The sequence below is a fragment of the Gallus gallus genome, chromosome 3 (genome assembly GCF_016699485.2).
Source record: "Gallus gallus isolate bGalGal1 chromosome 3, bGalGal1.mat.broiler.GRCg7b, whole genome shotgun sequence".
Lineage (NCBI taxonomy): Eukaryota > Metazoa > Chordata > Aves > Galliformes > Phasianidae > Gallus > Gallus gallus.
In genome coordinates this window covers 96,972,524-96,994,354 of record NC_052534.1, presented here as the reverse complement: position 1 = coordinate 96,994,354, position 21,831 = coordinate 96,972,524, and the positions used below count along the sequence as shown (strand labels likewise).

Here is a 21,831-nt window from a genome sequence, read left to right as displayed (position 1 = left end):
CTTGGCATCTGGTTTAAACTGAACAAAGTGCATCAGATACTAATAGTCAGTGCTCAGAAATGGGCTACGTGTGTGTGCTGCAGCAAAAGTGTGCTGCTTGTATTTGTGCCCAAAAGAGACTTGCACCTCCACATGCCTTCTTTAACTTCAAGAAACAAAATCCATCTAATTTCATAAAAACGGTGCTGAAAAACATGAAGGTAAAAAAAACAACATGAATTTCTGGACAACTTTTGATAATTAAACATACTGCCACCATCAAGTATTTCCTATTTGAGCTGTAAGCTACAATGTATACTTTTTAAAAACTAGTGCTATCTTCAAATGTGTGGGGAAATATTTCACACCAACCTTCAGGATAAATACTGTTTCCAAGCAGTCTTTACCACCCCAAATAGACAAGAGTACCACACTTAAGTTATAGCAGAAAACTACTCAGACCTTCTGGTTTTCAGACCAAGAACAATCCTTGCAAGCTTTACAGAAACAATCTCTAAGCATCGGTAACAGTTTCAGATCTATCTGCTCATGTTGCAGTTGTAAGAGCTTGTAGCAGCCTATTGGGGCACAGGAGGCACTAAGGATAAGAGGTGCAACCCTTTGCTCACACAGTGGACACCTCTCACTTTCAGCCAAACAACAGCAGCAGCCACAGAACAAGGCAACCCAAAAGGTATTTTCTCCTTGCTACCTGCTTTTCTCCAAGTTCAGGGAAGTAACTCAGAATAGAGAGAATGTGGGGATGTTGCCAAAACCACACTTCTCAGTACCACTTTTTGATACTCGTTCTGCCCTGCTTTTGCTACAGCTGCTAACTGTATGTGCATAATGATGGACTCTTACCCACTTAGTGAAGAGGTCTTCAAGCACTGCAGACAGCTTCTGATAACAGCTAAATGCTCAGCAGTTGTCAAAGACACATACAGTACTAGGAGAAGAACGGAGTACAAAAAGGAAAGTATCAGTTTGACATTGCATTTAGTCCACACTTGAGATTTCTCACATAATGCATATCCATCTGATCATTGGAGCATAAGATAGTTTAAAGAATCATAGAATCCTTTGAGTTGGAAGGAACCTTTAAAGGTCATCTGGTCCAACTCCCCTGCATTGAATAGAGACACCTACAGCTAGAGCAGGTTGCTCAGAGCTCTATCCAGCCTGATCCTGAATGTTTCCAGGGACAGGGCACCCACCGCCTCTCTGGACAATCTGTTACAGTGCCTCACCACCCTCACTGTAAAAAACATTTTCTTTACATGCAGTCTAAATCTCCCATCTTCTAGATTGAAATGATTTCCTTTGCCAGTTCTACTCCACCCCCTTGTCCTTGAAGGCAGCTTCTCAGGGAGTTTTGTTGACTAATTCCCTGAAGAGCTGGAAGTTGGCTTTCCTAAAATTTAGCATCCTGATTCCACTCTCCATCTGTCCCATATCCCCCAGGAGTGTGAACTCCACCACTGCAAGATCACTGCAACCCAGGCAGCCTCTAGTCTTAATGTCACCAATCAGTTCAATTGCGCTGGTGAACAATAGGTCCAGCATTGCATCCATCCTGGTGGGGCTCTATTACTTGGCTCAGGAAGTTATCCTTGATGCATTCAAGGAGTCTCTTGGATTGCCAGCACCTTACCATGCTACTTTTCCAGTAGGTGTCAGTGTGGTTGAAGTCCCCCAGAAGGACAAGAAAATTCATATTGGAAGGGACAACAGCAAACCTCTAGACCACTGTCCAGTCAAAAAAGGATCAGCTACGAGATGAAGTTGCTCTGGGCTTTATCCAGTTGTCTTGGAAACCTCCGGTGATTGAGACTACACAGACCTTCTAGACATCCTGTTACACTGCTTTACTATCCTCATATTAGTAAAAAAATAATAATAATTAAAAAAAGCTTTCTTTTTTTTTTTTCCTTACGAATTACAGTTTTCTTCCTTTCAACTGTCACAGTATTTGAAAAGACTATGGCAGAACAGAAAAGCAGCATAGAATGACTACAGACTTGAAATAATATCCACACACACACACAAAAGAATACATAGGGTAGGAGCCTGCTGGTTGAAAAGCAGGTAACTATGCTGATAAATGATAAAAAGGATTGGGTTGGAAGGGTCCTTAAAGCTCAACTAGTCCCAGCCTCCTGCTGTGGGCTTGTTGCCACCCACTGTATCACGCTGCCCAGGGCCCACCCAACCTAACCTTGAATGCCTACAGGAATGGAGAATCCACAGCTTCTCTGGGCAGCCTGTGACAGTGCCTCACCACCCTCTAAGTAAAGAATTTCCTCCTAACATCTACTCTATATCTCCCCTCTTTTAGTTAAAACCATTCCCCCTTATTCTTTCACTATCAGACAGTGTAAATAGTTGGTCTCCTTATTGTATATAAACTCCTTTTTAGGAAGGCTGCAATGAGGTCTCCCCAGAGCCTTCTCCAGACTGAACAAGCCCAGCTCCTTCAACCTTTCTTCATAAGAGAGGTGTTCCCAGTCCTTTGATCATCTTCGTCGCCTTCCACCATCATTAGCTATGCATTCTGGCAGTGATGAACAACAGCCTGCATGCCGTGCACATGCAAATACGCTCGAATCTACGAATAAAAGAAGAGGCACTACTTTTGGAGCAGCCCTCATACATGGATACTCCATGGAGGTCCTGAAATGGGCAGTGCTGATGCAGCACATTAATTTTCCAAAACATATGTTATAAGTGTTACAACATATGTTACTTCAGAGAGAGCACTACTTTACATCTCTGCTCTTCAACTCTTCCAGCAACTGGGTGTTCCTACTGACCATTACCATAGACAGAATATAAACAACATACTTCAGTACCTCATATTCTTAGAAAGAAAGAAAAGTTTCTTGCAGGCTTTCCTGTGTCCTTTTGGTAAAACACAATTCTACCATTTTTATTATGGGTAAGAAGAGAAATCTTCACCTCCATACAACATCAGTGCTATAATTGAGCAAAAGCATAGGTCTTTCACGAAGATGCTAAATGTTTTAAGACAATACACTGCATTACAGTTAAAGATACAATCATGCAGTCATTTTTTCTTTATTATATATTGAAATAGTCACAACAGAAAAACTTTATTTGTGGATTTTCATCAGCAATATTTAGCTCAAATTTTGTACTAATGACACACTTAACAATCCTCACTGCTTCTTCATAGACTATTTGTAAATCATGTACCACTGCAAAGAGGTAATATAAGGCACTACAATGGTCCTAGATCAAAAGTATTCAAGTTCCCAGTAGAGTCACATTAGCAAATAATTGGTGTTTTCCCTCAAAACTGAGTTCCTCCCAACTTCTCATGACAGGAGACCAAAACAGCTCCTTAACTTTACTAGAAAAGCTACACTATGAATTCCAGAAGCACAAGACAGTGACTGCCTTTCCAGCTTACAAAGTAGAGTCGTAGCTGTGGCAGAAGCCCAGGTTTCAGAGCAGAGCCCATAGATCTGTGGAACAGCCCAGGGGTGGTCATGGCAGCCATGGAACTCTGAGCTACTCCAGAAGACTGATTCTCTGTATGAACTGGGGGTGCCTATTTTACATGCCCAGCACCAGGAGCCAGCTGTATCATTCCAGTTAAGGTATCAATATGTGCAGAGGATTTCGATGCAGGTATAATCACTAAGCCACAGCGTTCTTCTGCTTTATGGAAAATGTACAGAAGTGTCTTCTAAAAGGTTACAGATGCGCTGTGACTGAAATGTTCAAATAAAAGGCAAGTCTGCCTTCAAGAATCCGCCTTCTGATAGAGGTCAATATTTATTTTGCATTATTGATCTTAAGCAACCATTTTAGGTGCCTATTAACTATTTTTTTTTTCTATTTGTATCTGACTGGACCTTCAATCTTCTTAAGCCTTTTAATAAAATAGCAGGAAAATTCTCTATCACTCATGTTATAAGCATGACCTAAGGTAATAATTAAACTCTACTGTCTAAAAGGAAAAATACTAATTACCCAAAATATCCTTCACAGACAAAGAAAGGGTAAGTGGGGACACATTTCTGTCAGTAGATATTTAGGTAGCTGTAAGAATGAAGAAATAATCACATCACACATAATCTAAATGTTTGTGGGAATTAACAGAAATTGCAGTGCTTACTCTTACAGTAGCAGTGGACATATTCAGAAAATATAAATAACATTAAACATCAGATTCTTAGTAATCAGTAATAATCAGTACTGAATCATTACCTTCTTAATTATCACAAAACCCAGCTGACACTGAAATATTATGGATCTTTGACACCTTTACAGAAAACATGTAAGACACTTCACAGCCACCTATTTAAAGCATTCCAGTCATTATTAGGAGAAATAAATCCTTTGGTTTTTTTTTTTTGCATCTACGTTTTGGATGAAATTCTCATATCTTCACAATCACTGCTTTTAATCACATGAATCCCAAGTACTCAATATATAGTCTACAGAACGAATCCATCCCACAGAACAATTGATTTGGCCCATAGCCTTTTCCTCTTTTGCTAGGATACAGTTCTTTTCTTTTACTCAGCTGCAATAGAACTCATAACCAAGAAGCAGCTGCATTCAAGTACCGGCTGGATACACTGGGAAAATTAGTGTATCATAATGTATGGCATGCTTACTATATGGCCAAAATACAGGCATCTCTATGTGTGTGACTGAAGGTAAGCAAAACTTAAAGCACACATTTGCATTTTAGTTATTTATTTAGTATGCCAGTCTGATTATTCCTGGAATAATGTCATTTAAATATTGAGAAATGAGAGGAATACAATTATGGTAACCTCTCCAGTTCTTTTTCTTTTTCTTTTTCTTTTTCTTTTCTTTTTCTTTTTTTTTCTTTTTCTTTTTCTTTTCTTTTTCCTTTTCTTTTTTTTTTTTTTTTGTTGGAGTTTAGATAAATATAATATTCACAATCATGATTCATTATTTATTAGAATTTGCCTTTCAATCAAAAGCAAAGCTGAATTTTGCCATTCCACAGGTAGAAATTATTTTGTTCTATTAGTGGGGAAATGAAGCTGCTTTCTCCTAGTGAGGGAAGACTTTTTGATACTAACAAGTTGCTTATCTAAGTTTAACATTAATTAATCCCCGTTTCATGTCCTATCCCACAATTTTAAGGCGCTCCTTCTTCACAGAATCACAGACTTGCAGGGGTTGGAAGGGACCGCAAGAGATCATTGAATCCGTGCTCCTCTAAAGCAGGTACCCTACAATGGGTCACACAGTTGGGCATCAAGATGGGTCTTGAATATCTCCAAAGGAGACTCCACAGCCTCTCTGTGCAGACTGTTCCAGTGATCCATCACCCTCAGTGTAAAGAAGTTCTTCTGCATATTTGTGTGGAACAGCATATGTTCCAGTTTTTGGACATTGCTCCTCGTCTTATCACTACACATCACTGAAGAGTCTGAGCTCAACCATTTGTCTCCTGTGCTTTTTTTTATAAACCTTGATCAGATCCTCTCTCAGTCTTCTTTTGTCCAGGCTGAAGAGACCCAGGTAACTCAGCCTTTCCTCACATGGGAGATGCTCCAGGCCCTTCATCATCTTTCTTTTTCCAGCTATATTAAGCTGAGCACAAGAAAGACAGTACTATTACCAGAAACACATTTTAATTATTTTAATTATTAATCATTTTACTGTGTAAAAAATTACTTGGTAGCATTAAAATTCTCTATATCTAATCGTTATGCCATGGTGAGAACCTTAAAAGGATTTGAATGAGATAAAGAAGTTTAAACAAGCAGACATATTAAAATACAAAAATATATACAGATACTTGCGTCTATATGATACTTATATCTATCATTTGTCTGTAATGTTTTTGTACTTTTTCACTTTTTCAGGACAATATTAGCTTTGGCTCATCTTTGCAATAGTACACATGCATCTACTGGAAAATCCGGCTGCAAGATTTCACTAAAGAGAAGACTGCATTTGAAACCAGGAGTGTATAATTTCTTAGAGAACAAGGCCTTCACTTCAACTGCTGGAGATACAATACACATGAAGAAAAGAAATGCATATAAAATAAGGACACAAAGGTACCTATCAGGTGATACAGTTTCTGAATTTGGAATTACAAATATAGGCTAATATACAATGATTTCACAATAGTGTAACAAAATAAGAAAAATGAAATAAATGACATGCAAAATAAACCTTAAAATGATAAAATCCTTTTTTGCATGAGGTCTAAACCTTGCAGCATTACAGTACTGCATGAAGATGGCCAGTAAGATTTTTTTAAGTCTTACTTCAGCTGCTCAGCATGGAAGTACAACATAAATGGCTAAGTAGGTGCAGAGCAACATATTAGATTTATGTTATTAACATAATTAGCATTAAATTATAGAGCTGAAGTATTTTTTAAGAAAAATGCATTGTGAAATCCAAATACAGCTCAAAATATTTTAATGAAATCGTTTTTCTGGGGTATATTAATTTTAAAATATCCCATTTAGCAAATGGAATTATTGCCCTCTGGTGGTGGATCGAAAATCAATGTAATTGAAGAAAATTCGATGTCTTTTATTTTAAGAAACATGTCCAGTGCAGTTAATGCCCGGAGATATTAAAAAAGAACTGCACAGACGTTTTTGCATAGAAGAAGACAACAGTAAATAGGTAAACAGTTACATTTACGTTTTCATCTGCAAGAGGAATAAAGAATTAAAGTGGGAGAATTCAATAGAATGTGATAGCCTAAATTCCTGATAATCAAATCGATTTGTACCAAATCTCATTTTCCTTTAAAAAGAAATAATAATAATAATAAAAAAGTCAAGCTTTAGATTTTCAATGTAAATACGGGAAAAGCCTTTGTGAGTACGAAGCGATGTGGGACTTTTCTTTGCTCCATTATTTCCACCAGCCAGCAATAGAGGAGCACACGAACAACAGAATTAGATCTTATGACTTGCTAGAACAACAGCATTGTTAAATGTTGATGCAATTTCTTCCATGTGGATTAATACAGAAACTCATACACCCACACACCCTAATCCTCAAATTATGAGCAGCAAGCATTCCTGCTAATATCTGACTACTCAACAATTATAAAAATCCTAGTTAATGATTTTTATTCTGCATAGCACATTCCTTACATTACCCCAATCCAAAGCAACCCAAGACATTTTGCTGTTACAGCAAAAACAAAAACAAACAAAAAACCAAACAAACAAACAAAAAAACCTATCACAGTAGTTTTACAATGGTAAGGTACATCTCCAGTTAAGAGTAAGTTAAGAGTATAACAGCAAGAGGATAATCTTCATTACTTATTGGACTGTACTTATTACCTTTGAATACTTAGAGAGCATTACGTTGCTCATACAAAAAATGTGTGTTTTTATATTTCAGAGATGTGTCAGTGCTCCCATGACAGGAAAACCCTCTGTGTTTGTAGCAGTCTGAGCTCCCCCTGGAATACTGACATGCATAATTTCTTTAACTGCAGGATTCAAGGCTTCGTGTCTCCTGTTACAGAGACATGCCTTTGAGCAGCTCTAGGACACTTTTTCACCTTATTTTCCCACACATTGATCAACTGATCAGAGTACTGCATCAGGAACCTAAGGGCACCTGACTGAAGAATGATCCCAGGATAGAACAAAACTGTTATTCTGACAGTTTAAGGGAACCACTATTTGTGGCTGTAGCTGCAAATAACTTGTTTTGTAGAGAGAGCTGACATTGGTCGTTTATGTTGTTTTTGCAAGCAGGTGTTCCACTTGGGCCCTGTATCACGTGTTGGCTGTGCGGGTATAGTGTGCAAGTGGAGAAAACCCTGCAGACCCTGGGGAGAATAAAAGCAGGAGAGAGGCTGTGGTGGTAAAGAGAGGAAAAGTGCACTTTGAAGCAGGGGACTCCCTGCTGGCACTACCTATCAAATCCAGCACCAGCACATTTTTTTGCTCTCCTTTTCGGCAGTTTGCCATCTCTCAAGGGTCGGTAAATAATAGTGCAATTGCTTAGGGAGTTTCTGCTTCCCACTTACGGGGACTATCTAAAAATGGATGCCTGTGTGTGAATGTGCATGTGTATGTTGACTAAAACTTGTAACCCTCTGTGCTGCTCTGAGTGCATAGTTTGCTTGCCTCTGCTGCTGAGACATCCTGTCTCTCAGATCCAAACATAGCCTGAAAAAAGCATAAAATTGGCAGAGTTCTACACATCTCTACAAAGATCATTATTAGTGTGCAAGTGAGCAACTGAGAAAGGAGTTACCAAGATGAAAATCCATCCTCTCTAGAGGCTTCTGTTATATCAGTGGTGACTCAAGCTTCTCCAGAGGAATAACTAACCTGAAGGGATACGAAACAGCTGGTAAATGAAAATAAATTCACTCTATTTTCAAGATAAGAGAGTGTTTCCTGACCTGCCCTGTCTGGCCATTAGAAGATAAATGAAATCCTTCACAACTCAGAACGGTATTTTTACACAACGTTCCATGAAGTTCACATTTATTCAGAGCATACTGCAGGGGAGCGCTCTGAAGCTTCACCTCCTGAGGTAGGGCAGGAAAGCAAAACAGTTCTGGATTTCTTTTTGTGCAAACGGATTCCATGACAGATAACTTGCGTTCAGAACAGTTCACTGACATGAAGAGCAATCATTCAACAGACAAGCAAGTGAACAAAGAGTTGTTTAGCCATAGCCAGCTGCTATGGCATGGAACTGCATCAGGGAGGGGCAGGCAGGGGTTAGGGACAGGCTGTGCGCCAGAGGGCGGTGGGCACGGAACAGGCTGCCCGGAGCTGTGGGACTGCCAGAGTTCAAACAACGTTTGGACACCGCTCTCGAACACGGGGTTTGGATTTTGAGAGGTCCTGTGTAAAGCCCGGTTTTGCGCTCGGTCATCCATGTGGGTTCCTGCCAACTTGGGAAATTGTCTGTGGTTCTGTGCTGCGCGCCAAGAGAACAACAGACGAAGGCAATGAGGCAAGCAGCGAAGCACGCGGCCCTGGCGGCACAACTGAGGAACGCGCTTCCCGCCGTTCCGCCCACAGCAGCAGTTCTGGCGCGAGAGCGCAGGAAAGCCGCGCGGGGCGGGACGGGTGCCCGGCACGAGCACCGCAGGGGCTTCTGGGTAGAGCAGCGCCGGCGCACCGCCTTTGCGTCACCTTTGCCAGGTGCGCGCATGCGCAACTGCTCCATCCGCCGCCCAGCCACCCGCAGGTGGGGGAGGGTAGGAGTGGCCGCAGCGCCTCGCGGCGAGCCAAGGCGGCCCCGGCACCCCCTCCGCCCGGAGGTGGGGCGGGGATGGAGGCGCCTTCTTCCCGCACGGTCCCGCAGCCTCATCGGGTAGGCCTCTGAGTGCCCTGCCGCCCCTCCGAAGGCCGCCGCCGGCGTGAGGTAGGAGGAGGGGCCGCGCGAACATGGCCGCCGCCTCCAAGTGGGAGCGCCTGAGGCCGCTACGGCCGGACACGCTGCGTCTGAGCGCGGTACGCAGCGGGCGGGGGCGGGAGGTGCCGCCTGGGAACGGCGAGAGGGCGGGGCTGGGCTGGCGCTTGGCTCCTGCCGCGGAGGGGCCGGAGGGAGGGGTGCGTGGGGCGGGACGGCGCTGTGGGCAGCGGGCTGCTGGGAGCGGGAGCCGTGCTGGGCGCTGTGCTCGGGGCTGTCCCTGGCTGTACAGCGCTCTGGTTGAGTTGAATACGTTGTGAGAAAAGCAGTCAGGCCGCAGGTGTGCGCTTTGTTCCTCCCGGCGTCTCAGAGGTTCGGTTAATCACGCTTGTGTGTTTCACACTAATTATTAAGAATCGTTACGCTTGGAAAAGATCGCTGAGGTCGTGTTGTCCAACCGTTGACCCATCCCAACCATGCCCGCTGGCTGTGTCCCTCAGTGCCACATCTCCACATTTCTCGAATGCTTCCAAATGTTGAAGAATTGTCACAGCTCAGCCTGGTTTTTGCGACTGGGGCAAAGGGACCCACAGATCCACACCCTGGGGAGAGAAGGGGTTTGAGGGAATAGGCAGGGAGATGGACCTGGATGAGGAAAACAGCGGCATATGAGCTAATACAGTATAATGTAGTATAGTTGGAATTGAAGCTAATAGGTCAAATGTGAAAGAGAGAGAGTTTCAGAAGCTGACGTTGTTACTCTGATGCTGTAGGTGGAGCAGCCAGGGAGCAGAAAGGCAAAAAAACAATTGTCCAGCAAGTTGCAGGATACCCAGAGATGAAGGCCTGCAGGCTACAGCTGAGGTTTCTAACAAAGCTCTCTCTAGGTAAAGAAAGTTTTGCTTTTAAACTTCGTTTCCCAGCCAGAATAGGTGTTTCCACCAGTGCTTCTAATTGCTAATGAATGCATACGACTCCAGAGAGCAGAGTGGCAGACTTAATATTGAGACCCGATATGTTTTGAGTGCTAAAATCTGGAGCATGATGGAATTTTTAATCCCTTAAAAAAGCCGTTTTAGAAGAGAAAACAGTTTTGTTGTTTGTCTCTTTACAAAGAACAAGTTGGCATGGTGCCAAAAACAAAAAATGCAGAACAAGAAAGAGGAGGCGGAGCTGCTGGGGGCCACAGAGGAGGACAAGGAGGTGGTGGTGAAGCTGAGACTGAAGCTGGGAAGGCGGTGCAGAATGGTTGGAAAGCAGCAGCGGTGGCTGAGGCCTATGGGGAGCTGTGGGACGGAGAGGCCTCGTGGGGCTTATAGAGGTGCATAGGCCTTGTGGGTTGGGGTTGTGTTCTGGGCCCTATACAGGGGGATCCCGGGGCCCTATAGAGCCTTTGTGAGGGGAGCGTTCCAGGAGTATAGGACTATAGAGATCCCATAAATGCTGTGAGGGAGGAGTTGGGGCCCTATAGATTTTATGGGAGGCTTCCAGGACTCCTTAGGGTAACAGAGACACTTTACAATGCCCTGCAGAGGTTGCCCAGGTCTCTCTAGTCCCTCACAAGTATTTTCTTAGTACATGAGTGCACAATTTGCAGTCAACATCTCATCAGACTCTGGTGACACTAGGCACCTAATTGGCCTGCTCACCTAGCTCAGATCTGCTACTGCACTGTCCCTGAAGTATGTAGCAAGAGCTCCACCTGCTTGTATGACTGCAGTGTGCTGTGGGGGCCTGGGTGCAAGGCGTGGGGAAGGGCTGAGTGGCTGTGCTGGATGGTGACTGCACCACCACCCCAGGTAGCCTGTTCCAATGGCTCACCACTCTTTCCGAGAAAAGAAAAAAGCATTTCCTAGTATTCAACTTGAACCTCCCCTGGCACAACATATGCCGTGCCCTCTTGTTCTCTTGCTGTTACCTGGGAGAAGAGGCCAACCTCCACCTCACTACAACCTCCTTTCAGTCAGTTGTAGAGAGCATTAGGGCCTCCCGTGAGCCTTCTCTTCTCCAGACTGAACAGTCCCAGTTCTCTCAGCTGCTCCCCATAAGACTTATGCTCCAGACCCAAATGTAAACATACCTTTAAATTCTCTTAAACGTCTTTAAAAATAAACATATATATATATATATATATATATATATATTACTTTGACAGTTGAGCTAGATGTTGCTTGGTAGTATTGCCTTAAACCTATAGAGAAGTTGATACCAGTTTTTTCACTGGTTTGAAATTTGTTATTATTAGAGATATGATTATTAGAGACCAGCAGCTTCTTTATCTGGGTGTTTAGATGAGTCAGCCAGGAGTGATGCTCTCCTGAACCTGTATCTCACAAACAGAGAAGTCAGGGGTATGGGACTCAGAAGCAGAGTTTGAGATCCTGAGTTTAGCAAGAAAGATAAGAAGCAGAGCACAAGGACAGGACTGTGGGAGAGCAGACTTCAGGACTCAGCTTATTCAGGCAACACGTCACTGAGATACTGGGAGAGGCAGCTTGGAAAGATGAAGGGGTGGAGGCCTTTAAGGACGACATCAGGGGTGACTGGAGCTTTTACTACTGTGTTAATGGCCAAGGAAGGGTGAGTGAAGGAAAATGTGAATTTACTGCTAAAGGGAAGAAGTGATTTAGTGAAAGCAGACACAGATAAGGCTGAAGTGCACAGTCCTCTTGGTCTTTGGATGTGATACCCTTTAGGCTTTGTGCTTGACAGCTAGAGTTTGAGCTGAAAAGGAACAACCAGCAAGGAAAGAGAAACCTCAACCTGAGTCTGTAGGACCTAATGGAGGGTGATAACATCACTCATAGAGGGTCTGAGAGATCTGGCTGATGTCATTGTTAGGTTGTACTCTGAGAGGTTACTCTGAGAGGTTGTGGAACAGAAAGAAGGTAATTGGAAATAGCCAGTGTGACTGTCCTTGCAAACTGAGTACCTTCAGTGATGAAATGACTCGATCTGTAAATCCAAACTGCAGCTGTCATCTACATCAATATTAGCAGGACTTTTGAAATGGTCTCCAGCAGCATCTTCATCCTTAAACGGGTGTACTACAGATAGCAGGTGAATGCAAAACTGACTGGATCATTAGGCTCAAAGAGGAGTGCTTAAAGGTTTATACTCAACCTGAAAGTGGGTTTCAAGGGGAATTCTTTAGGGGTCTACTGTGGGACCGATCATGTTAAATATGTTTATCAGTGATGTAGAGGGGGACATGGGATGTGCCCTCGTGATGCTTACAGTTGCCAGCAAATGGGGAGGGGAAGATGTTAGAGACCTCTGGGCATAGGCTGGAGAGATGGATCATCAAGGAGCTAATCAATTTGAACACGGAAGTTGAAAATTAAGTGTGAATCCTACATCTGGAAGTGTAACTTGACGTGGGAAAGGCTAGGAAGTGAGATGCTATGGAACCATCCTGCTGAAGAGTCTTGTCCTGACCTGAGAGTCTGTATGGACAGTGGGTTAAACATGACCTAACAGTATGTCCTGGCATTGAGGCATACGTAGTTCTCCTTTACTTGTCAAGTATTGGATTGCTTCTGGAGTGCTGTGTCTCATTTGGGACTGACTAGTACAGGAAGGATGGTGATAAACTTGAGTGCAGCCATCAGACATCTGTCAAAAGTTACATTTGTTAGGGCACGTAACTGCAGGAGCATTTTAAGCCACAGCAACCTACGGTTATCTGCAAGGAAGTTGTCAAGAAGCTGCAGCCAGACAGCTAACAGTAGTGTATGATGACAGGCTAAAAGGAAATGGCCATAAATTGTAATAGTGGAAGAGGTTGCAAATTGGCAGGAAAGGTAAACATTTTCATCATAAAGATAGGCAAGTAGCGGAATGGGATGTTCAGAGTGATACCGCCATGACCCTTGGAAGCTTTCCAGACCCAATTGGAAGGTGATCTGATGTAACAGCTGTTTCTGTTTTGAATGGGAGGTTGGTCCAGAAACTTTGAGATCTCTTCCAGTTAGAATGAGTCTGAATTTGAAACAATGCTTTTGTTAAATTGCAGTGGGAGAGTAGAATAACATACATAGCTACACTTACCATGTTAGTTTTGTGACTTGAGCAGGCTGCTACTAGTTTGGAAGTCTGCTGCAGAATGATTGCAGTGCTGTACGTTACCAGTATATCAACTGTATGTGAGCTGTTACGTGGAATGGCCAAAACGGGTATTTATAGACTTTATAGAGATACTGGTTTGTGTTGTGACCACTGCCTGAGATTTATGGCGTTTATTGATGTTTCCTGCCTTCCAAAACAGCAGGAAATGTGCTCAAGAGCTGAAAAATCTGACGGGTATTAACATGTATGTGCCTCTTCTATCAAATGAGGTTCCTTCACAGTGCTCTCTGTTGAGCTGTCAGCACTCCTGTTACTGTAGCATGTAGAGTTGGGTCATGGGTTTCTCTGCTAAAAGCTTCCTGTCCTTCCTTGAAACAGCCGGCATCTTGTATTAGTTACACTTTATTTTTTTCCTCAGACACCAATGCTTGACTTGAATTTGGATGATGACGTACCAGTTGTAAAAAGTAAGTGGCTGCATTCCATGTGTTATCCTTGAAGTATTTATTGTTTTTCTTCTTACAGTGGTGACACATGCTGTAAACAAATGAGAAATCGTTACATATCTCATACAGACAGAACAGCAATGCATTTTTCATGGCTTTTTCTTCTTTCTCTCCATCTGCCAAGTCTAAATCCCTACAGCTATCAAGAAAATGAGCTTACAGAGAAGTAACCTAGGGCATCATGCTGCCTAGCATTATTTTTCAATTGATACTAACAACTAGCATTATTTTTCAATCAGTACTGACAAATGTAAATACAAGGTTGAGCAGACTTAGGTTGTGGTTTTTTTTGTTGTTCTGATTTCGTTTCTCACTGATAGAATATTCTTACAAATCTTACAGTAACACCATTCAAAATGGAGTAGTGAGCTGTTGAACATGTCACTTCTGTTATTACAGCTGCAGTTCTCTGTCAGTGCGCTGACCCTACCTATATTAACCTGAGCTTTTGTTGGTATTGATTTAAGTCAGAGCTCGTGTCCTACAAATCATGTGGTTATAAAAAAAAGTTATAAATGTTGAAAGCACAAAGATGGGCATTTTCTATTTAGATAAAACCACTGCATCTTGTTAATGGACTTTATGATGTAAATAATTGCATTCTTTCAAACTCTGACATCAATTGCTACTTGATCTCTTGTTTTCTAAGAGACGTTTCATATTACTATAGTAACGTACCCTAAATATTGTGTCAAAAACATTACAGAAACTCTGAAGGTCAAAAGGCCTCGATTTGATGCATCCTTGGTTTATTTGACTCGAAAATTCATGGATCTTGTTAAAAGAGCTCCAGATGGTGTCCTTGATTTAAACGACGTAGCAACAGCTCTTGGAGTACAAAAACGAAGAGTATATGACATCACCAGTGTGTTGGATGGGATCGACTTAATTCAGAAAAGATCAAAGAATCACATCCAGTGGGTGTAAGTTGGCTTGGAAACTTGGAATTTCTGAAACAATAAAACGCAATAATATTGAGTAGTATAGCTTTGAAAATATTTTTTTAAGCATACTGAATTATTTTAATAGATAAAAAGAACTTAAGTTTTTCTTTATCTTCAGGCTGTCTGAATTACGTACTATATTAACAAGTACCAAGTGAAAAAGTGCGTTGCATCATGTTTCAGCTGAGTAAAGGATACCAGAATTCCTGGTTGTTTTCTATTAGTACATTTTCTGTATTCAATAACCAGGCTCTTCTTTTTATCAGCGTATTAGACAACTTTCATATTCTTTTAGAGGTTCTAATCTTGACCAAGTTGTTGAAATGGCAGCACAGCGGCAAAACCTTAAAGATGAACTTTCTGACTTGTCAGCCATGGAAGAAGCTCTGGATGAATTAATCAAGGATTGTGCTCATCAGTTATTTGATCTAACAGATGACAAAGAAAATGCAAAATATCCTTTTAACTCTTGCATTACTTTAGCACGTGGTTTTAGTTGCTAGTACTCAGGTATTCTTGCAGAAGATTTAGACTCATACCACAGGTATGCAGTAATATTGGGTAATGAGATAATCAGTTATTTTGTATTAGTGTATAATAGGCACATGTTCTATAGGATCATGTACAGTGTGACTGATCCTTGGGAGAGTGCTACTTGTGTGATGTTTCCACTGGAGAATACTGAGAGAAAAAGAGTGGGAAGAACTGAAGTTGGACTGTTTGTTCTTCATTCCTCTGGCACTTTGCCATGGAAAGGAAAGCAGAGTATCCTGGTGACAGTGAGGCTAAAGAATAGAGTATTATTGAAATAAGGAATTATTGGCAATAGTAACAAGGAACAGGAATATGTAAGTGGGGCAGTAGTCTTAGAATCCTGACCATCACCTTGTTCTCTCCACTGTAGAATAAAGTTGTCTCAGGGGCAGATCTTGACCTACCAGTGAGATTGAGTTGCTTACTGAGATGAGAAAGAGGACCCAAAACAGAGTGACAGTGGCCTTTTGCCATGAAGATATAATGGTACGTTGATCATGTCCTAATCTTTCAGGTGTGGTTTGATAATAAGGGTGGGACTTCTTTGGTAGCTTTAATAGGACATATACATTGTATTTTGACTTTGGGTACAATAAAATAAGGCTGAGCTCTGGTGCCTGGTAGGATGTTAAAAGGTGTATGCTCAAATGATGAGAAATGTGTCAGTTTCCTGCATGATATCGAATAAACTTTTCATTATGGTTTACCTGTTCTGGTTAAGAAAGTAATTCTCTGGTTTGCCAGGAAATTATTTCCAAGTATTGTTAACACCAAATGAAAAATGAGTTCTTCAAGGCAGTTTTCCCTCTGCTGTATACACTTATAATGAAAACTATCAAGTACAGAGTTCATAATATTGAATGTCTTGGATTCCATGGAAGACTTTTTCCTTCCTAACAAAAAAAGAAAAAAAAAATCTACCTATCAGCTAAGAATTAATTTTACAAAGCTAATATTAAAGTAATATCAGCTGAACTATTTACCACTTTTCTTCAATTGGTGTTCTGGTCAGCGTATCTTAACATCATACTCTTTGCTTCTGCCCATTAGCCAATAACTGTACAGAATCCTTGACCAATGTATACACTAGCTTATGTGACGTACCAAGATATCCGTAGCATTCAGGCATTTCAAAAACAGATTGTGATTGCAATCAAAGCTCCAGAAGAAACCAGACTGGAAATACCGATTCCTAAAGAGGTAAGTTTTACAGCTTTCTCTCTTAATGGAAGGAAAGTTCTTAGATTTTATTTCTTTTGTAGTAGCAATCATTAACTGACTTGGAGTTTCTTTGTCGTGTATAGCAAATATTAGTACTAAATTGTTTTTGTGTTTCACTAAACAGTGCTGTAGGTATAATAGTCTTAGGAAAATTATTTTTAGGATTTTGTTTTGCTTAAATTATTAAACAATAAACATGTGTGAACTTCACTTACTACATTATATGTAATGGAGCAATAATTTGTATATTATATTATATATATTATATATATATATTATATATATATAATATATAATATATATATGTTATACATGTATATATTATATATATTATAATTTGTATATATAGCAATAATTTGTAATAATTTCCATTATATGTAATGGAGAAATAATGGAGCAGCTGTAAAAAATGTTTCTCATTTCCAGTCTCAGTGTGTTTGGTCATTGTTAGGATAATGAAACCAGCATTTGTTCAGTAAAAATCTATAAAAGCTGTGAACTTAAAATAAGCATAATTTGATAACTCTTAACAGAAAGTAAATGCTCTCTTACTGCTTAATGACCAGGCAACTATTGTTTACTGTAGAACTGAAGTATGAAACATACAATGTGATCAACAAAAGAAGTAGTTCTGGTAGTCCAGATGTATTCTCCATGGAGGCAGGGGATGTGGCCTGTCCTTTCCTCTTGGTACAGCATACCTATTCCTGTTCAGGTCATCCTAGGAAAAGAAGATACAAATCAATAAGAACAGAAGACTTAAATCCACTATGCATATATCTAGTGATTTCACAGGCAAAAGAAGCTGGATCTCATTTTGTGCTGGTGAGAAAGAGAAGATTCCATAGGCTTCCTGAAGCAAAAAAGCAGCAGGGTTTGAAAGGCCTTCCTTTAGGGAGAATGTTGTTCTAACCATTTCCCATTGAATTTGACTTAGTCTGTGCCTTGCAGTGTGATGTCTGCTAAAAGAAAATACTACTAGAGTTTGTTTTGCCATATTATTATAAAACCCTGATGTGGTCTCATTTGTTTTCTGATCCATGGCATTGACTGCCAAGTTCTTACTTTTGTTCTTCTTACTAAACATATGATAAATCTTGGCCATTTATCAGGTCAGTAAAGAGACTAAATGGCTTCATTAGGTATGTTGCCCATCAGAAGTGAAACCTTGTTAGCTTAGTGATACTTAATAACTAGCCTGAAAATCGAGTCATAACTTACTTAGAACTAGTAACGTAACCTTAAATAGTTATGTCACTCTTCTATTTGTTCTGTTCTTAGCCTGCTGGGATTAAAATATGTGCTGAAATACATAACCAACATGTAAGGTTTCTCTTCTGTTTAATATGCAAGTCACTATTTTGCAGGATTGCATCAAAGTACATGTAAAGAGCACAAAAGGACCCATTGACGTGTATCTGTGTGAGGTGGAACAAGATAAGCCAGCAGACAAAAATTCTGAAGATAAGGAAGCTGTCACTTCTGAAACTGAGCCATCAGTTCCTCCTGATGAAGGTAACATCTCCCATTTACATTTTTATCCTCGTGTAATTTTTTTTTTTAAAGATTGTCTTACAGTTTTCAACTTCAACATAGCTGTGTAAGTTTTCATCCCAGGACATAGTTTAAGTGTGCAAAGATGTGCAGGAGTATAGGAAATATCTGAAAGTTATCTTTATGCTGTTGCATTCCTTCATGGCAACAGGAATGCAAAGGGCTAGGCACATGCAGACGTAGCAAGCTGCTCTTGTTCTCTGACCCTCTTCCTTCCTCTGCTCACTACTGGCTTTCTGTCAGAGCTGACCGTTCTGTGCTCTGCTGATGGAGCACTGTGTGCGAGTTCTTAGTCTACAGTCCAGCGGCTTGGCTGAAAAACTAGTTGCCATGGGAGTTAAGATGTGTTTCAAACAAGATGCTATGCTGCTGTTACTCATTGCTGCCCTATCTGCAGGAGAGCAGACAGGAGATGAAACGCAGTATTTTAATCTCCTAAAACAAGATTGGCTGGGATTCAGTCTGTCAAGATCTCCAGTGCTGCAGGATGTTGTGGTCGTTGTGGTTTAAAAATAAATGTGGCGGGAATTGCAGTAGCTTAGAAGATGAAAGGTACTTTATTTTTAGCAATTTTACTTTATAGAAGAGAGGAAGAGCTGACTATTTAATCTTGTCTTGTTTTTTAACTGTTTTGCTTGTGAAATGACTGTAGTTTCCTACGATGACAGTAAATGGATTCTTCTTTCACTTCACTTGCAGAGTGAGAGGAACTACAACTGAATCTAACACCAAATGTAAATATCTGTGTTGTAGAGCTCTTCCAAAGCTGTTTGGAACTGTAAACTTGCCAACCTGAAATGCTCCAGAGTATTTTGTATTTAAAACAGCAACGGATTGAGTGCTTGCACAGGAACGTTTAATATTCCCAAGTCAGAAGACAGTGGCTCCTAGATTTGATATTAGGAGCTTTGATTTTATAATTGCATGTGATCTACAGAGCTTTGGGAAAATGGTGGTTTTAGTTTATGAAATAATTTTAATTGATGGAAAACGCATTCAGTAAATGGATTTGAAAAATGAAGGTTTGAGAACTGTTTCTGGAACTATTTGTAAACCTTCTGAAAATGTATATAATAAAGAAAATGCACTTTTCAGTTCTGAGGCTGCACTACTATGGAGAAGGATTATTAAATACAGATGAAGAAAGAACTGATGTATCAGAAGCCTTTGTTATGAGGAACAAGATGTAAATAGTATGAGAATTATGCCTTCCACTGTGTAGATACTGTTTGCATTATTTGCATCCAGTTCTGCATTAAATATGGTATCAACACTGAAGTTAAATAATGGCTTTTTGTATATCTGTACCATGTCCGAGTAGTTACTGATGTAGGTTTATTGAGATGGTTTACATTTCTGCCTCTGTACAGCAAAGAAATAAACTTTATAAAAGCATTGAGTGGTCAGTCTAACTAAAAAGTATTATGATTTGTCTTTTAAAATGTTAAAATTCACTGGGTAACTACAAACCCCACACTGGAGCAACTGGATGTGCTCTGAAAGAAGCTGCACCCTGGGGAGAGTGCACACTGGAGCAGGGCCAGAGCTGCAGCCCATGGAGAGCAGCCTGCAGTGGAGCAGCAGGGCTGGGGGAGCTGCTGAAGGGTGGGCCTTGTGATACAGAGCTGCATTGGAGCAGTGCCTGTAGAACTGCAGCCTGTAGGAAGACTACACAGGATCAGAGTGGGAAGGACAGCATCCCATGGGAGGGACCCCAGCTGGAGCAGGAGCAATGTGTGACCATGGAAGAGCAGCAGAGATGAGGTGATATGAACTGACCACAGCCCCCATTCTCCTGCGCTGCTTGGCGGAGGAGGTTTGAAGTTGACCCTGGGAAGAAAAGGGCTGAGGGGAAGGTGGTTTTAGTATGCTTTCAGCTCTCGCTGCTCTAGTTGATTTATTAATTGGCAATAAACAGTAAGCCTTCCCCAACTTGAGCCAGTTTTCACCTTGATGGTAACTGGTTGAGTGATCTCCCTGGCCCTATCCCTACCCACAAGCTTTTTTCTAACTTTCCATCTTGCTGAGGAGAGGGAGGCATGGTGAGCACCTGGACCAGCCGAGATCAACTCACCATTCTTCTACGTGAATGAACTGTAACTACAAATGCCGTGCTTATGCTCATTTCACTGCAGGTTGGAAAAGCACATCCCATAATTTTCTAAGTGTGATACTTTAAAAGTATCAGAACTCCAATGCATTTTTCTTCTGATTATGTGCTATCAACAACAGTCCATCAAATAAAATCCTCCACATTTCAACCAGCATCTCTACAGCTGTTTTGACAGATGTCTAAATGTCTCCTACTAACAAATGCAACTAGGTAGGGCAGTTGACACTATAGAGCTTAAATATGCCTACATACAAGATGACGGCTAACCCATCTTTCTACAAGGTTCTCCAGTTCTGCAAAGTGTTATATTAAGCAGGCTGGGAAATACAGCAAATGGAAGTTGGTATCAGCAATCCTGGCATTTTGTGTACGTTCAATTACCATCCAGCTCTGGAAAACAGGACTTCTATGGTGCACACTTATTTTCTGCATGTCTATAATATGCAAACTGCAGGCTGATCTACTACAGTAATAAAAGCAAACTGAAAAGGTTTTGTACGTTGGCCAAAGAGAGGAAGATGCTCCTCCAATGAAGCAGGAGGTGGGGTTTTATTAGCTGACAATACAGCACTTGGAACTGTGGAGTAAGGAACTCTGCTTTTGCAAGGTAAGCATTTCACAGATGTTAAGCTGTTTTTGAATGAACGTGCTTTGATTAATTGGAACAGTAGGGATTTTTTGCTGGTGATTCTATTTTTCCTCCCTCCTCTATGCAGGTTTTCCAGCTGTACAATTCATTTTTAAGGTCAGCTAACTCACTGGGAAGATTAGACTTGGACTCTGACAAAAGGTGAGTGATGCTGACCTTTAATACAAGTTACAAAGCTCACTTAAAAAAAGTAAATGTGGTGGAACCTTACTCTGAATATGTATAACGCGTGATTTTTGTCTGAAAGGTTATTAAGATGAAAGTGTTTTTGTTGAGTCCGTATGTCCATTTTCAGCATATTTATGTGTACGCATTTCCGTCGGCTGTTTGGGGACTCCGTAATAAATGAGAAAGCTCCGAGAACGCTTTTGTCTTTCCTTCTGTAGGAATGGCTGAGCACCCAAACGCATTAATCACCGAGAACAACAGCCCGGATCTGTAATTATGAAATGTCCTGCTTTGGCTGACACTATAATTGGAACAAACTCCACAAGCTGCCAGTTCAGACCTTATTTGGTCTGAATCACTCGTTGGAGTTTTCAGATGTGAACTGTGATTTCTAAATAATGTGACTTGTAAAGTAGAGAGAGGAATACTTTAAATTATTGGTACATTCTGGAAAGTACTTAAAAGACAGCAAATTCCTTCATTTTGAATTAGTTTTAGTTGTGTGTGAAGAGCCTCATTTATAAGCGTAATTAAATAACACTGATTTCAAAAGTCAGTTTGGCTCTTGGAATTTTCAGTGGAGCTCACCACAGGTTTCAAGCTATTGTGGATTTCATCACCTTGGTACACGGGCTCTGCACAGGGCTGGAACAGAAGGAATGGACAAAGTGTTCACCCAGAGCAGCAATCTGCTATTTTTGGTTCCAGTTCTGGTCT

The 21,831-nt window shown here is 41.0% G+C and overlaps 1 protein-coding gene and 1 long non-coding RNA gene across 4 annotated transcripts; one reads left to right on the top strand and one right to left on the bottom strand.

Annotated features, from left to right (window-relative positions):
* The first annotated feature begins 9,142 nt into the window (after positions 1–9,142).
* E2F6 (E2F transcription factor 6) lies at positions 9,143–19,579 on the top strand. 3 transcript variants are annotated; one of them, NR_045197.1, is given in 7 exon segments: positions 9,143–9,458; positions 13,844–13,892; positions 14,638–14,854; positions 15,780–15,895; positions 16,460–16,609; positions 17,998–18,145; positions 18,884–19,579. NR_045197.1 is itself a non-coding variant. In NM_001244738.2 (7 exons), exons 1-7 carry the CDS (start codon positions 9,393–9,395, stop codon positions 18,886–18,888), a joined length of 759 nt encoding a protein of 252 aa, NP_001231667.1. In that variant the 5' UTR covers positions 9,170–9,392; the 3' UTR covers positions 18,889–19,579.
* On the bottom strand, positions 13,837–21,186 carry LOC121110481. The gene is made up of 3 exons (XR_005858989.2): positions 17,237–21,186; positions 14,610–14,881; positions 13,837–13,962 (listed from the first exon to the last, which is right to left on the bottom strand). It is a non-coding gene; the product is annotated as an uncharacterized LOC121110481 (long non-coding RNA).
* Between the last annotated feature and the right edge of the window lie 645 nt (positions 21,187–21,831).